The sequence below is a fragment of the Numenius arquata genome, chromosome 1 (genome assembly GCF_964106895.1).
Source record: "Numenius arquata chromosome 1, bNumArq3.hap1.1, whole genome shotgun sequence".
NCBI classification, from domain to species: Eukaryota; Metazoa; Chordata; class Aves; order Charadriiformes; family Scolopacidae; genus Numenius; species Numenius arquata.
Genome location: NC_133576.1, coordinates 32,611,871 through 32,628,999, shown reverse-complemented (window position 1 = coordinate 32,628,999; position 17,129 = coordinate 32,611,871). Strand labels below are relative to the sequence as shown.

Sequence of the window (17,129 nt, the reverse complement as noted above, 5' to 3'; positions counted from 1 at the left end):
CTGAAGTCAAAATAAGGATACATACTTGGACATGTGGGGAATGCTAGATGGGCTGCTGACTGAATAACAAAACCAACCCTACTTCTGCGTTCCTCTCCAGCTCCTGATATCTAAAGAATCAGATACTAACGTCTCTCATAAACCTCCCTGTTTCCTGAGGGTAGTGACAGCACTCCCTCTCCTGAGTAAGGAGGGTTTTCACTACCCACATCACACCGCCACACCAGTCATCACCCCATCAGGCACAGCCACACTTCCAGAGTAGCCAGGACCAACAGGAATGTCCATCAACTGCATAAGAGCTCCAGAAAAGCCAAGGTTACCATGATTTCAACATCTCATTTTGCAAGCCAGGAAGACAAAAAGAGAGGGGAAAGTACAAAGGAGAGTTATATGTGCAATATTAGACAGACATGCACATGAAGCACTGGCTGGTTTCAGTCTCCCTGCTTCAAGGCCAAAGTTTACCCAAAGAGCTATGAAAGGGATTCCATCCAGCCTGGAGTTTTGACAGTAGAAGCTAAAAGACGGCGAGAAAGAGATACAGGTTCAAAACTGATGATCGCTTCAAAGAGAGATGAGCAGCTTCCCTGCTTTTCTTCTTCCACAAGCCAGCTCAATTACTCATACCCAAAAAGCTTTTCCATCTAGCTTCTGACTTTTCTCCTGGACGGGCTGACTCGCTGTAGGGACAAGCTACCCCTGTTTCCCTGGGCTTACTTGTCAGTGACATTTCTCATTGGATCAAAATAAAACACTGAAATTCTGATACAAAAATCATTGCCATAGCTGTGTATGAACAGAAAATTGGATTACTTATCCTCACAGAAAGCTGAGACTGAAGAGAAGTTGTAAAATAATTTTTTCTGTTAACACCAGCATCTTCAAAAATTAGTTTTCAGTTTAGCCCTTTCTTCCCCCAAATAAAGATGGTTGAATTTCTGTTTTATTTAGTGAGCCTTTAAAGGAAGCACTCCTACCTGCAATGTAAACTGGACAGCATGTCATTATCTGGAAGTATGGAAAAACACTATGACCACAAAAGCAGCACTTTGTAATTTTATTCTTATGTCTTTTATAGTCATCTCAGATCTTCTAGCATATCAAAAGCATGCTTCAACTCAGATGCCTGAAATTCTCCTTCAAAAGGACTAAAGCAATTACAAGAACCTCCAGCAGAAGTCTCACCCAGAGGAGTTTTGATATACGAGCTGCCATGTTGAGAACAATATAATTTGGGCTACAGTAATACTTCAACCTAGGTCACACGCAAGTACAGCTCTGTTCTATAGCCTGAGAACAGGAGAAAGGCTGGAAAGGTCAACAGCAATAACAGGATCCTGTGACCACACACTCAACCTATTTCGCTCTAAAATGTGGTGCTGCTTATGTTGTCTTTTCTACCCATTTGCAGGTAGTCACACACAAAAGCACCTCATCTCCACTGGAGACAAGCTGTTTTTCTGAAAGTAGTAGTAGCGGTCACTTGAAGCTGGAGTAAGCCTCAATCCAGCAGCCACACATGCTGATGGAGAAGTATGGGATTACTCCGATCATTTTCTTACAGAAGGGAATATTCCTTCAGCTAGTCTCCAGTCAGGTAAGAGTGATTAAATTCTTATACAACAATAAAGAAGAAAGATTAAGAGTAAAATCTTTTATATGGGGTGTATTTTTCAGAAAAAAACTCAGCTGAAAATTATGTCGTTAACAAAAGCTCCCACTTTTACACAAAACAAAGCAAACAAAAAAAACCTATCAGGGTCAACTCCAACTCACACCTTCATTAAATTATTCAACTTCTTTGCACCTCCCTAGCTCCTTAATCTTTATTAATCTACACCACCACCCTATGTTTGGGAAGTTTATTACCGTTCATATTACTCGCAATTACATTAATATTAAAGGCCCAAATCCTTCACTTCCACTTGCTTTCAGAAAGCAGATCAACACAACTGTTTCCTTTGCCACACAAGGGTCTTGGAGCAGACAACATAGGATTCCCTTTAGAAATTCTGTTTTCACATAGACATTGTTCCTGATCTACATGAAAAGTACAATGCAGTGAAGACCAGCTGCCAGGTACTACCACCACATGTGAGTGGTGCAACCAACTTAGGTCACAGAACATAACATTTGTCAGAAAAAATATATTTCTAAATATCAGCTGATCCACGGTAACCTGCTCCAAGCAATCTTTTAGTTTGTAGCAAATGTAAAACAAAAATGTTTTAGAGATTTAAGCTAATGCATTTTAGCTCATGTTTGCTGTACTTGGAGCAGGTCCAAGGTCTTTTTCAGCATCTCAGCTGACACACTAACTCATTAAGCTACAACTCACATACGACTTGAATCCTAAATCATAGGATTATAAAGAGGAGATCTCAATAGATGTCATAACAGAAGCGGAACAGTCTGAGACTCAACTCCTCGTTTAAAAATATATATATATATATCAGCTTGTCTGCACATTTGGGATTTCTGTCGGTTACAGATTATACAAAACTACATATACTACATCAAATTCATGCAGAGTTTTTTTTTTTGTTTTAAAATATCTTCATGTTTTGTAAATTCTTGCATGGGGATTTCTCTTTTTAGTGAAAAGATGTCTGATTTCCAAGCAGTTATTCTACAAGTATGATCACTTTGCCTTCTCTCACAATCTACAATAAATTCAACATTAACCTAGTTTTAAAATACTTATTTCACTTCAATTTTATAGCGTTAATGCAAACCTATAACTTTATTTTATAGCAGTGAGTGGTACAATTCATTCACTAAACTGATCTATGGAAGTTTCCTGTGTGACTGAGTTTGAAGAAAAAAAAAGCTGACTTTTACCCAAAGTATTTATCAGACACGTGAGTTTCCTGTGATAGGCTGAAGGATGCATTTCATAAAGGTATGAAAAATAATGCCACATTTCCAAATTTACAGTTATCTGACTAATTAACATATGCCGATTTTGTAATACCCCTCTCTTTTAGGCCACAGAACACTTTAGTTCTCATTGGCTCATCCTCCTAAAGGTACTGCTTATTGTATATCGCATTGCCTTAGAAAATGCGAAGATTCTTAACTAAGCCATGAAAACTAAATAAACAAAAAAGGTAGCTTCTGAAAAAATTCTTTATGAACCAAGAAACTGCATATCAACACAGACTGGCTTAGTGCATTCATGATGTTCATTCAACTAAAATCAACATGCAGAATTAATCAACTGTTTTATTAAGAAATGTATTTTTGGTTTAAACCAATATATAATAATGTGTGCTTCTGGTACATGAGATCCAGAGAGTTTGACATAGTTTGTAATTCTACGAGGAAATTTTAAATGGGATATTGAAATTTGTAATAAATATACTAGTGTACATATAGTAAATGCACACACTATATCTATCTATCCCCATATATCTTCTTTCTTTTCTAAACCAACTCTTACTATTTTGTTTACTTAAGAAGTTTCTACCATCATTTATTTAAATGGTTCTTACATGGTAACTGCCTCGGTCATTAAAATAATTACTGTGTTATTGACTTGTTACTTATACCAGGAGGCAGAGTAGGACCTTCAAACTTAAGTAGGTTGGGAAACTTAGCATGAGGGACAGATCTGAAGTAGCAATTGAACCCAGGGATTGGCAATAAACAACTGAAGTGGTGCAACCGCTGACACAGGGAGGGGAAAATGAAGGGGCAGGCCTGATGGGTTCAATGGACAGGTGCCAAGTATGGAAATCCAGCAGCAGGACTCCAATTTCAACACATCAAGAATGTAAGAAGAAAAGAAAAAAGAAACTGAAGTTTAGATTACATCAGTTTTATTACAAGCAGAGCTAAGCAAGATCCTGTATTCTACCATCTATTCTGTGATATTAAACATTATGATGGTCTTGGGCTCCTGTGTGAAGATTTAAAGGAATTTAATTGGCTGTATATGCCAATTTGGGTTAAAACTACATGCTCAACCAACCCAAACAGCTCTATTGATCAAAGAGCTAGCAAATGTTAGCCACCACTATCTTACAGGAGCTTCCTCATCTCAGCTGTACTTCCACTGTCCTAAGATGATAACACCTTAAACTTGCAATTCTCACATTATCAGGGATGGGAAGGAGGGAGGGTAGTCATGGAACAAAGGAACAAGTGAATCTGTAGGACGCAAGGAGGACCTCAAGGCACAAAACTCATGACATTTTGAAGCAGGAATCCTGCCATACCAAGGTGGAGACACTCCCAGGAACCTGAATGGAGGTGACACAAATAATCCCTGAAATAGAAGGAAACGTCACGAAGACACATAGTGATATCCAAGTTAGGTAAGGTGACAGAAGAAACTAGTGTCAAATTCTACTCGCAGAAACAATAAAATGTACAGCTCTAGAATGAGGACTGACTAGGATTTGTGACAAGAAGGATCTAGGAGCTACAGCTGATTCATGTTTAACCTGCAATTCACATCATCACAGCATTGAAGAAAATATGAAGTTAAGGTATATTGTCCGAGTACTAAGGGGACATTTATTTTACAATAAATTTATCTTAAGATAAAGATTTTCTTAACAACTCAGCTGAATTCTTGGTTATTGTTTTGAGTGCCACAGACCACAAAAATAAAGGCAGAACCATTAGAGAAGGTCTAGAAGAGGGGAAACAAATGGAAATAGGAATGGGAAATGCATCCAAAGACTTGGAGAGAATTTGGGCTGTTTAGATCTGAGTAAAGTCTGTGGGGATGTTATGATACACTATCTTCAAGCACACACACTTCATTTGAGATAAAAGGAATGAAGCGTACTATAATCTCCACAGGGGATAGCACAAAGAATAAAAAGACTTAACCTAAAGCAAGAGGGAGTTAGGCAAGACATTAGCAGTCTAAGAGTAAGGACAGTGAAGCACCAAACCAAGTTACTCCATAAACTTTCCAGAGTCTTTAAGAAATGTTATATAAACATCACTTTGAGATGTTCTAGATGCAGTTAAGTCTACCTCATTGGAAAGGGTTGACTGAATTACTTTTGAGACCTATGCAAAGGCTCAAACTCCAGGAACAGGAAGACATAAAAAGCCATGTCCCCAACCCTCAAGTTGGGGTGTGTGACATTTTATAGTTACATTGTACTATGCCCTTATAAAAGGGCTTGAAATCTTTTGTTTCAGCTATGGAATGTGCAATTGCAGAGACTAATAATTCAGTTTTTGTGAAAAAGAATTTTGAGTTTTCAAAAGAAGGGAGGGAGAGAATTTGTCTTGACAGCTCTTTCATTTTAAGACAATACAACTTCTAAAACACATGTCTTCTCTTCATTCTGCCGCTTCCTTTAACCCTGGGTTCTGCAAGTTTCTCAAATAATAAGAAGGAAATAGATATATGCTTAGCAATGCAGTGGTTCTGTTGTGCAGCTGTAGATGAAAATACACTGAATTACGTCAAAAGGGGAGAAAAAAAAAAAAGCTTTCTAGAGAAATCAATAAAATGGAAGTAGTGGAAGGTACTACTAAACAACTTATTTTGTTTTGGTTTAATTGCAATGCCTAGGTTTTATGCTACTAAGCAGAACATGAAAGTGATCTTAGATTAAACGGTGTTCACTTGTACATTGCAATCCTAGTACTTAAGCACTTTCTGCTCAATAACAGATTGTGTGAAGGGAAGGAAAAAAAAAAACCCACCCTTTGCAGAGGGATCAGATACAGCACGCATCACTCTTGACGTGAAAAAGCTACACTTGCAGGTGCTTGCACATACCATTTTGAACAGGCAAAGAGACAAGCATCATGATTAACACTGATTGTGTAAGTCAGCCTTTGATTTTAAAGATGGAGTTTTATGCAAATTCATTAATATTTTTATAGCTCCTGAAATGTTGCATTTGCTAATAAGAGAAATGAAGCTTCCTTATACCGTACGGGATGCAACTCTCAAACAGCTGAATGACCACTGTCACTTTTGGAAGAGCCAGTGCATAATCCAGGCTAACCACTGACTGTTAAGGTATGACTTCCTGTTATATACATTTTTATTTTACCCCTTAATTCAGTAACCATTTCAAAAAAATATATTCTGTCAAGCTCGCAGAATACATTTGATACACCTTTATGCAAATCATACATTGAAAAGCATTTGCAAGTGGCTGGAGATTTTATGCAGCATAAAAGACAGTTCTGGTATTTAACTGTAACTCCCTCTCATCCCCAGTTTGGATGACTTAACTTGGTGGGACTGCAAAGCTCAGTGACTCATAACATTGCAAGTTCCAAACGCAGAGAGGTAGTTAGGCAGTAAGGAACAGTAAGGGTGAGTTATAATTATCTTCATGTAATTATGCCTACGTGGGACATCAAAAGGGAGTCAAATTTGAAAGACAAGATACTGTCAGCAACTCAGCATAGTTAATGAGAAGTGCTACTAGCATTCTTTGCAGAAAGGAGTGTTGATGGTTAGAGCTATCATTGCTGAATATGTTTTCCATCTATGCCCACCCTTCCATTCTCTTCTCCCAGGGCATCCACTGTCTTTCACCACACTCCCTTACATGACAGTACTTAACCATTGCAGGGCCCTGAACCTTGTCCATTCTAAGTGTACTGCATTTTTAAAATTAATAATCAAAATAACTACAGACAAGCAGAGCCCAAGAACTGCAGCTTCTACAAGAAGCTTTTACTGGGTCTCTACAGATGGGGATGGAAGGGTGCTCTATGATCCGAGATTGGTTTAGACTTTTGTTCTGCTGTGGGTGTTTAATTCTTGCCCCATGAGTCTTCCAACACGAAGAAAAGTTGGCCAAGATGCTTTTATCTCAGAACATGTTTTCAGTCTAACTAAAATAACAAAGGCTGGCAAAGTCTGCCTGCTTTTTCCATAGCAGTTGGTGCTTCTTGATTACTGACTTGTAGGGCTATATAACTGTAAGGAACCTGGGTCTGCCTTCAGCCCTCCAGAAAAGAGAAGACAATCCTGAAATTCAGCTTGGAATGTGCAACTCCAGAGTTACTTTTTTCAGTTTGACCATAGACTCTGCAGATTTGACTCTTCCCCCTCTTACATCCCTTGTCTCCTCATATCTTCAATAAGGTTGCATAGTATAGTACGTAATAGCAAAACTAAACACTTCTATTAATGGGATTGCTAATAAATCTAATTAAACACAGACTGCAAAAGAATTCAGCTTACTGCCATATAGTCTCCAGAACTGAAGATCTACTGACAGCAGTGGTAAGTTTTTGAAAATAGTCTCCATTTACTCAATGTGAATTTTCTGCCATAGAAAATTAAATACATGTGGAGTTTTGTGTGTGTTTTCTTTGCAAATGAGAGAAAACAGAAACTAAAAGAACACGAAAGTCAAAAAACCCAAACCATCCCCAACAACTGGGTGCAGGGAGGAAGGGGATAATACAACTATCATGCACTCAAGGCAGCTTACATGAGGTTCCTAGTAATACCAAGGATTAAAATGCAGTTTTCAGGTCTGAGATGTTGAGAATAAACTCACCTCTAATTTAAAAAAAAAAAGTGGTGTTTTTTTCTTTTTAAAAAAAAAAAATTATGTCAAGGTGCCAGACACAAAAGACAGACAACTGTACAACTGACAAGGAGATCTAAACTACTTTACAATGGTGCCACTGTAGCCACCCCACTATTAGTGAAATGAAGGGGAAAAAAAATGCTGCTATGGGTGAAGCTAAGTAATTCTCCTCACTCAAAAGCTACATAGATGTACTACATACACGGTCAAAGGATTAATATAAAATTTAAATATTGTACATCTATGTTTAGAATGTTGGAATGTAAATACAGCGTCAAGAAACTCAGATTTTACAGAAATCAATCCCACTACAAAACTTCCTTTGACTTTTTCCTTTTAGGTTATTTTCCATATTTACTTGCAGAGCTTATTTAACATGCAGGACCACAAGAAAGCAAAACTTTTCCTGTCAATAGTTTCCTAATCAACATTTTATAAGAAGTCCAGTAGTTTTGATGTTTCTCCCTCCCTATAAAAATGACTATGCACTTAAGCAAAGGAGTAGAATGTGCAAGACTCAGAGAAATACAGTTTCTGGGACCTCCTGTATCAACTGAATAAAACTGCTTAAAAATAAGTATGTTTAAGGTTAATTTCACATATAAAATACGTAATCTTTTACTACAAAATGCACAGCTAACCTCTCACTTCTTCATTTGGGAAAGTCATCCCTGTCAGGGAGAAGCTACTCTTAATATGCTAGAGATTAATATGTTTAAGACAAACATTCACAGATTCTTCTCCTATTTTATTTTATTTTGACTGAAGAGTACCCAGCTTTTGACTTTAATTATTTACTGCATGACCCCAAAATAAAGCCTACAATAGAGAGGGGAAAAGAAAAAAAAAAGATTGAAAACTGACTTATCTTCTGATCAGCAGCATACATACACGTAAAGGTAATTATTAATCAAATAAATTAAAAAATACACTGAAATAAGGAAAGAAAGAATACATAATAATGTAAATATTGTTAAGTAAGAATTATCAGCAGGTGAACAGTCATCTCACAGGCAAGTTTTTAGTTTTCTTGCCTTTAAACAAAATTTACAAAAAGAAAAAATACCTACTGGTGTCTGCCTGGCTGCCCACGCTGATATATCTGTCATTTCCAGGAAGGGCTGTTTGATAGTAAGTTGCCTCCTCTAGCTGGGGAACCTTGGCATTCTTTGCGGTGAGGAAAGCCACAGCCAACTCCAGATTACCATTGCTGTCCTTTAAGCATCAACAAAACAGGAAGTGAGAGTCCCCCACCCTTTTTTTTTTTTTTTTTTAAATTCTTAACAGCAAAGGACAACATTACAAGCAACTTATAAGATATGACACATTGTATATTTAGGTGAAATATTGATTAGAAAAGAAAGTTTCCAAACTTGACATATTCTGCATAATTCACTATTTTTAACAAAAAAGAAGATAGGAAATCTTATAAGAATTTACTTTGGTAGAATTTCACTTATTACAGGAAAAAAAAATTAGTTATCTTGCAGTGTAGGTCAACCCCTCAACAAGGATAATCAGCACGCTCACAAACTTCTACAGCAGTCAGATAAATTCTTCTGAAAGTCTACTGTTTCATTTTTAAGGCCAGAAATACTGGCTTTTGAGAAGCAGTTGCATACCTGACATGCTGAATCTGAAACAAAATTTTATATATATATATATATATATATATATATATATATATATATATATGATTTTAATTCACTAAATCCTCATTTAGCATGTATAAACAGCTGAAAAGCTCTTCTTGAGGGAGACAAGGGATTTTTATATATACATATAGGAAATAAATGCAGAGAAACCTGCCATTCTTTACTTGCATCAAAGAACTCTCTGGTGCTGTGAAAGAAGTTACACTGGTTGGGGAAAAAAAATTAAACAATAGCAAATTAGCAAAAAGTGGCAAGTTCAAAGAGAGCTCTTCACTTTACATACTGAGTAGGACTTGTTCATGATAGAAAAAAAACTTAGCTACACCTTGTCAAGAAAACAACACTTAACTCCTCAGGAGTTGACCAGCTGTACTAGGATCAAGGTGTCTCAAAACACTTTAGCCAAAGGTTAAAGGCAAGTCATACCATTCCTGTCTTTTTGTATTTGAATGCCAAATTAGTTCTTATGTCAGTACCAAAACAGATCAAGATTCCTTCTAAAGTGAACAAGCTTTATTTCCCTGAAATAAATCTAAGAAGTATTCAAGCTGGGAACGGAAGGGAAGACAAGAGTAAGAGAGGGCAGGGTTTATGACTTTTACAGGCAGTTAATGACAAGATGTACACATTCAGCTACAAGTCAGATACACACATCTTACCTTCAGTGCCTGTTGTAGTACCTGGATGTCATTGATACCAGTGATCTCCCTCAGCTGATTTAAAAATGTTTGCTGGTGCTAAAAAGAAAAACAGATCATCAAAATAAGATAAGATCCAAATAACAACAAAACTAGTTACTTACAAGAGTATGCTTCTCTACAAACATTAAAAAGTATCTCCAAATAAGCTTTATGCACCACAAAGGAGTAGAGCATTCATTATTCAAGTTTGTCTTCGGTTCTGCAACTTGGGCACTTTTAAATCCCAAATGTAATGTTTTTGTTTGGTTGGTTTCGGTGTGGTTTTGTGGTTTTGTTTTTTTCTTTAACCAAAGATATTGATGATGGGTGAGCTTATACAACATGGCTTTAAGGAACCTATATAAAGCCACAACTGGCTCTCCTAAACAAATAAAACTCCATAGCTTGGTCTTTAAAGGCAGTAGGGGAAATAATTGACTGAACTCCCATCAAAACCAATTTCCTCAACTCCCAACTATTTTCAATCCAACTATTTCCTTAATATACACAATTCGCAGCCATTCCAACCTCAAAACTAAAAAAAAAAAAAAAAAAAATCAATTTTTACCGATCATTTATGTATTTTAAGAGAAATACTGTACAAATATCCACATAAAACACAGTTTCTTGAGACTAAAGCAAAACCTTAGGAATCCATCTTAACTGCCTTCCTAGACCAGTTGAATCCAGCTCTCCCAAATCAAAACATCAGTCACCATCCATGACTGAGTTTCAATTAATAATGGAGTTCAAAGAGAATAAGAAGTTCCGTGCGTCTTAAATATTCAATTCATATAAATTGAGGCTTTTTTTAAATAAAAATCTGATCTCACTCCTGTTTAGAGCCAAAAGATGATTCCCTCCGCTCATGCTCAGATATCACATCGCAGAAGCAAAAAGCAGGCACTAGGCTGGAACAATCCTTGAACTCCAGTTAACCATTAAAACCACCTTAGCCACTAAAAACACAAAAATACAGAGGACTGACCATCGTTCCATACTAACAAATTCCACTCTTCCTTTGGCAGATGGGAAAAGGATAGAAGCTTGGTGGTATTTGCAAGTGGCTTTTCTTTTTTTTATTGTTTGCCCACCACATCCTGAACTCAAACCAGTAATTTCATCTATAAAAGAGAAGACTTTGCAAAGTACAGGATTTTGTTTGCTAGACAAAAAGTATATTTCCTAGCAGTGACAAATAAACATTCTCATGTTACTTTCCAAATTCAATTAGAAAAACCCCAACTATGATTGTCTTGCGGCTACTCCTAACATACTTTTCTTTAAAATGAATTATTTGGAATCAAATATTCAAATATCCTTATTCTCTCCTTATCACAGCTTTGTATAGAGGAGGAAATTAAGAGCTGCATGAATGCTGAATTCCCCAGTGTGAAATTAACCTGGCAGGCACTACTTCATGCCCTAATAAGTTGAAATAGAAGGCGTATAGTTCAGGATGTTTATGAATTACATACACAATCTTCCCTTCATTTATGATCCTAAGGGACACTGCTAACAATCCAATTTGCCTTTTTTTTTTTCTTTTCTTTTTAAAAACCCTGCTATTGGCACAAGAAAAGCAAAGTGATGCAGGAAAACAAACTCCCACTCTATCCCCATCCCTCATCCCCTCGTTTGTTTACTCTGTGCATTTCATAGCACTGTACAAAGGCAGGATTTGTTTCCCCTGTAAAGTTTCTTTGCTTCTTGCCAGACCCAGGGGCAGGAAAGCAAAGCAATAGAGTATTTGGGAAAAGTAATTACAACAGCATTAAAACTGGCAGGAGCAATTTAAGGGCAGTGCATGGCAGCAAAATGGATTTCTTTTTATATTTACTACCAATGTGGTGGTTAATAAAATGGAAACTAGTTTCACTATAAATTGTTATAATAAGTTCTATCAGATTTCTGTATCTTCCACAATATATACAACACTTGGAAAGGCTGACTGGAAGATATTCATTGTTCACAGAGATTGGGAAAAGAAGAGACATAGTTTACCAACAAACAATCTCTTAGCAGTTCAAAATATTGGCTGTTAATTTAAAAGCACAGCTGCAACTTGTAAACCTAGACATCTGTAGTTTATATCCAGATTTCTGTATTCTGGTGTAAAGCTGTGGTTCGAGGCCCCCTTCCCAAGGACATACACATTTAACAGATTGGAACCAGACCCAAAGATGCTCCTTTCTCATCAAGAGATGATTTAAGTACCTAAATACAATTTATTTTTTTTTTTAAGGCCAAGAGTTTAAGGCAACTGGTAATTAAGTGAACACCACAGAGAATCCATAAGCATCCTAGTTGCACGTGACAGAAATTAAGAGGAAAATTAACAGTTCTTCTGAATACCTCAAATGGAGCTAAACTGCTTTGAGGCCACAAACACTTGATTTAGACATTACTGACTTTTCAGGTAAATGTGGACAAGCTGCCATTAATCTCTAATGGAGTTATTTCATATCACACAGAAGCTAAAGAATGACAATACACTCCTCTTCCTAGAAGGAGGAAAACAACAAAGCAACAGAAAAAGTATGATTTAATTTGTTTCCACCTGATCAGTGTGTTCTACTACTGCCTGCTAATAGACTAACAGGTCTTCAGAAACAATTCTGGAGCTCCTTAAGGTACCATTCCACTGGTGGCCTCCTCTTCCATGCATTCACCATTCTCCCCCCTTCCTCTCAAATCTGACATAACTGCACCATGTTTACTGTGTACAGACCTTTCTTGCAACTGCTTGTTTAACTGTGCCATCATTCTCCTTTACTGTTACATTGACAGCATGTTATCAAACTGTATTAATACAGATAACTGTTTCTTTTCATTACAAATGACAGTTACTACCAAACCCTTCCCTCATTCATTAATCAGTGCGAGATCAAATTTTCTTTTTGTTTTTCTTTTCCCTTAAGAAGTTTGAGAAACACAATTGTACTTATATTGTACTAAGATTACTTCGTCCTTGATCTAACTTTAATCTAGGGCATCTACACTAGACCGCTAAAGTCAAATCAGGGGAAGCTTATTTGATTTTAGAATCATAGAATCATCTAGGTTGGAAGCGACCTTCAAGATCACCTAGTCCAACCATCAACCTAACTCTGACAAAAAAAAACATCACTAAACCATGTCCCCCAGCACCATGTCAACCCGTCTTTTGAACACCTCCAGGGATGGTGCCTCAACCACTTCCCTGGGCAGCCCATTCCAATGCTTGATAACCCTTTCAGTGTAAAAATTCTTCCTAATATCCAACCTGAACCTCCCTTGGCACAACTTGAGGCCGTTTCCTCTAGTCCTGTCACCTGTGACTTGGGAGAAGAGACCGACCCCCGCCTCTCTACAACCTCCTTTCAGGTAGTTGTAGAAAGCAATAAGGTCCCCCACAGCCTCCTTTTCTCTAGGCTGAACAACCCCAGCTCCCTCAGCCTCTCCTCATAAGACTTGTGCTCCAGACCCCTCACCAGCTTCGTTGCCCTTCTCTGGACCCGCTCCAGCACCTCAACGTCTTCTTTGTGGTAGGGGGCCCAAAACTGGACACAGTACTCGAGGTGGGGCCTCACCAGTGCCAAGTACAGGCAGACGATCACCTCCCGAGTCCTACTCACCACACTGTTCCTGATTGCAGGCCAAGATGCTGTTGGCCTGGGCACCTGGCACCTGGGCACACTGCTGGCTCATGTTCAGCTGACAGTCGACCAACACCCCCAGGTCCTTTTCTTCCAGGCAGCTCTCCAGCCACTCTGCCCCAAGCCTGTAGCGCTGCATGGGGTTATTGTGACCCAAGTGCAGGACCCTTATTGAACCTCTTCCAGTTGGTCTCAGTCCATTGATCCAGCCTGTCCAGATCCCTCTGCAAAGCCTTTCTACCCTCCAGCTGATGCTATAGCTGCCCTGAGATCCAGCTGCTCACACCCCTTGGTCCCACCACATCACACAGCGATCGGTTCCCCAGGGCTTTCATGCACGAGCTATTCCCAGCCTTCCCCCCTTCCTCTGGCTCCCTGAGGTATGCGGTATGTATCTTCAGGCTTTCAGCTCTTGGAAGATTTTAACTAACAGGAAATTCTCCCGTTTTCCTGGATAGAAGCCAAATTTGTATATAAGGAATGCATGCCCTTATTTCCAATTCTTTCCTTTTTTCAGTCATCCCTCCCTCCCTCCCTCTCAGGAAATGCCCAATTAAGATTATCTGGTTTATAACCTCACACAATAGCATATTCAGTAGCTGTGCCAGCGCTGGTGAAGCAGAAAAGGACCTACACTATCATCTGCTTCGGGAGATACTGTGCCCAAATTAGTTCCATGGCAGTATTGTAAACTCTGATAACTTATCAAAATCAGAGCAAAAAGCTAAATTGCACCAATGCTTTTTTGGGCAGGGTACATCTCGTAAATTGACTAATTCTGAATTATACTTCAGATAAATCTGGGGAAAAAAATTAGCCACCTTTTGATCTGTTTTATTTTCTCATCACTGTAGGTTCTGAAGAAGTACGTGTAAGCTTTGGCTTTCTTCAAGCAATATCCAAATATTTGTATTTGCAACATAAGCGCTTTCAAACTTCGAAGATAAAACAACCCTCTTCAGTTTCCAAGCACAGAAATAGCCGTATGTTTAGTAATAAATGAGATGGTCCAACCATTACCAGGAGAAAACAGGGCCTACTGCCTCACTACGTAGTTCATTTAAATAGTAAATAATGAAAACAAACTATGGGTATCCCTTCTTTCAAGGGATGAATATTTCTATTAGAGACAAAAAGAAAGAAAGGGGGGAAATGTAAGTGCCAAGAACAGCATCTTGACGCGCTTCCTCCACACAAAACCAGCTTTACTTTCCAGTGCAACACCAATTTAAAGAGCTATTTGTTGGAGGAAAACTTGAACAACATTGCACAAAATATTTAGTATTAAAGACAATTCTAACATAACCTGAGATGCTGAGGACCTGCTAATGGTACTGTTTGCAAACAAGTAGCTAATAAGCTAATTTCCTCATATGGTGTTGCTGTAATGAGAATACTGAGAGATTAGAGGAATGTAATCCTCTGTAACAAGGCTTTCAGTTTCTGCTACAAACAAACAAAAATTAGGAAATGTACAAAGAATGAGTATACTAAAGACCCTCAATTACTACTGTGAATGTTATTTTCTGCCACATTAATCATATCTCCTAGGAACAGTTAAAAGACCCACATAAACTGCTGAAGCATTATGGCTTCCAGCAACAGAGATAAATTAACCATCTTTTAAATAAGCTGTTGGTCAAGTTCCAAATAGGCAAATAAAAACTAACTCCTTCCATGAAGATAATAAGTTGAAACATAGGGAAAACACACAGTCAACTCCAGAAGGCTTTATTACATGTCTTTGCTCTTATCATCTCTGTCCTCAAGATTTTTCTGTATGTGTAGAATAAACACACATATATAAATATCTAAATTAAAAAGTGGGTATATCTATACATATAATTTTTAAAACAGTATTTTGCTAGTGCAAAGACAAATTAAATCTTTGCATGGGCTTTAAGGTGTTCATTCTTACAGTACCTTCCAAAAGCACAGTGGAATTAGGTTCCCTTGCCTGGTATCTGCTAACTGGGTTTCCTTTTGTTCAGTTGTGAAAAGAAAAAGCTTTTGCACAACATTGTACCCAATAAGAAAGTAGGTAAAGATATATTTTTATACACACACAAATGCAAAATGCATCTCAGCTTTGGCTTGGACAAAATCACCTGTGGAGAGCAAAAGATGTGCACAAGAGACTGCAGATTTTCAGTTCAGGACTGCTCTGCGCAGACTGCCAAAACTTGCCAATTACAGCAGCAGCTTGTGCAAAGTGGGTAATTACCCACCTGCAACCCTCCGGCCTGAGAGCAAACTTACTTTAAAGAAGCAAGAGGACACACTGTATGGCAGTGATTTTCAGCCAGCCACAGTTTCATGGGGAAAAGGCTTGAGTGCATTACTTAACATGCATACACATATGGAGTATACTAAAGACCCTCAATTACTACTCCACAAAAATTTGAAGGAAGGATCCTACTTAATCATAGCATTATGTAACCTATGTTCACCATAAAGACAACACTCAGAATACTCTCGCCACATTTCTATGGTTTTCATTAACAATAACAAAGCTCTACTACTTCAATTGAAAATGCTTTAACAAATGATTTCTCAATTTCAAGACTTGATACTAAGGACTCTACACAACACGAGAGCATGCATTCATGTAAACACTCAGTATTCCGAGCCTCATATATGGCCCCAAAAAAAAACCAACACCCATCTCATTTGCTCTCAACATATAACACTTACACTTATTTTAATTCAAGCTAATATTTAAACTTTTTGAAATGAGATTTTTAAAAGAGATGCTTGAAGAGTTTGGATAGTATTTACTGACACTAAGTACAAGGCAAACCCACCTCAGATAGTTATACACATTTACAAAAAAAAAAAAACCCAGAAGTTAAACGTGACTCAAATCATCATCTACGTGGGGAACACTCCTGCAATGAGCAGGAAACTGTCAGTTCACAGAGGGAAAGTCTGTCACTTCCCAAACTATTCCACCCATATGCAAGAGAATGTGGAAGAAAGGGTGTGAAGCCATTTCATGTGGACAGCACAGGGAAGGAATCAGAACCTAAAGCCAGATTTCTTACACAGCTCAGGGGGAAAAGTAGCACCTTATTACTACATAGATCTTCCCAGGCAAATTTTGGGGTGCTAAATAATTGGAGTAATAATGCAGCTGGAAGAGGCACCACTGACTACACACATACGATAACATGGAGAGCATTCAGAAAGCAACAGAAACATTTCCTTGAACATGTTTAGTGGATTTTGTCTCATTTTCCCCTCAGGCCACAGAAGTACTGAAACTCAGCCCTGGACTCCAACTCAATACTCCTGCGGGTCTATCGCCTGGATTACAACTAATCATGCTCAGTTTACATTATCAAGAGATTGTGTTTTCCCCAGTGAAAAAGAAACAAAACAAAAACAACAATAAAGAAGAAAACAGTGGCTGAAGGCAATAGGAATAGTCATCATAAAGACAAAGCAAGAGTAAACATTAGTAAGAAAGCAAAGCCATTTAAACTGACTTACAAGAACCCAATAGTGTCATTTACCACAACAGAAGTGTGAACTGGCTCAAAAACCTTGTCATTTCCTTGTCATTTCCATCAAAGCAACCCTCCAAACCAAAAAAGGAACAAACAACAGAAACATAAC

General features: G+C 37.9%; 1 protein-coding gene across 3 annotated transcripts in view; it reads right to left on the bottom strand.

Annotated features, from left to right (window-relative positions):
• Positions 1-17,129, bottom strand: part of USP25 (ubiquitin specific peptidase 25) — a 97,414-nt gene that overhangs the window by 65,250 nt on the left and 15,035 nt on the right. For 2 of the 3 annotated variants that reach the window (XM_074144349.1, XM_074144358.1), the window contains exons 2-3: positions 9,853-9,930; positions 8,609-8,753 (exon numbers count right to left, since the gene is read on the bottom strand). In XM_074144349.1, coding sequence (XP_074000450.1) covers positions 8,609-8,753; positions 9,853-9,930 — 223 coding nt within the window. Of the gene's footprint in view, positions 1-8,608; positions 8,754-9,852; positions 9,931-12,604; positions 12,650-17,129 lie in introns of those variants that run through there. The other variant, XM_074144366.1, reaches the window with a different exon arrangement.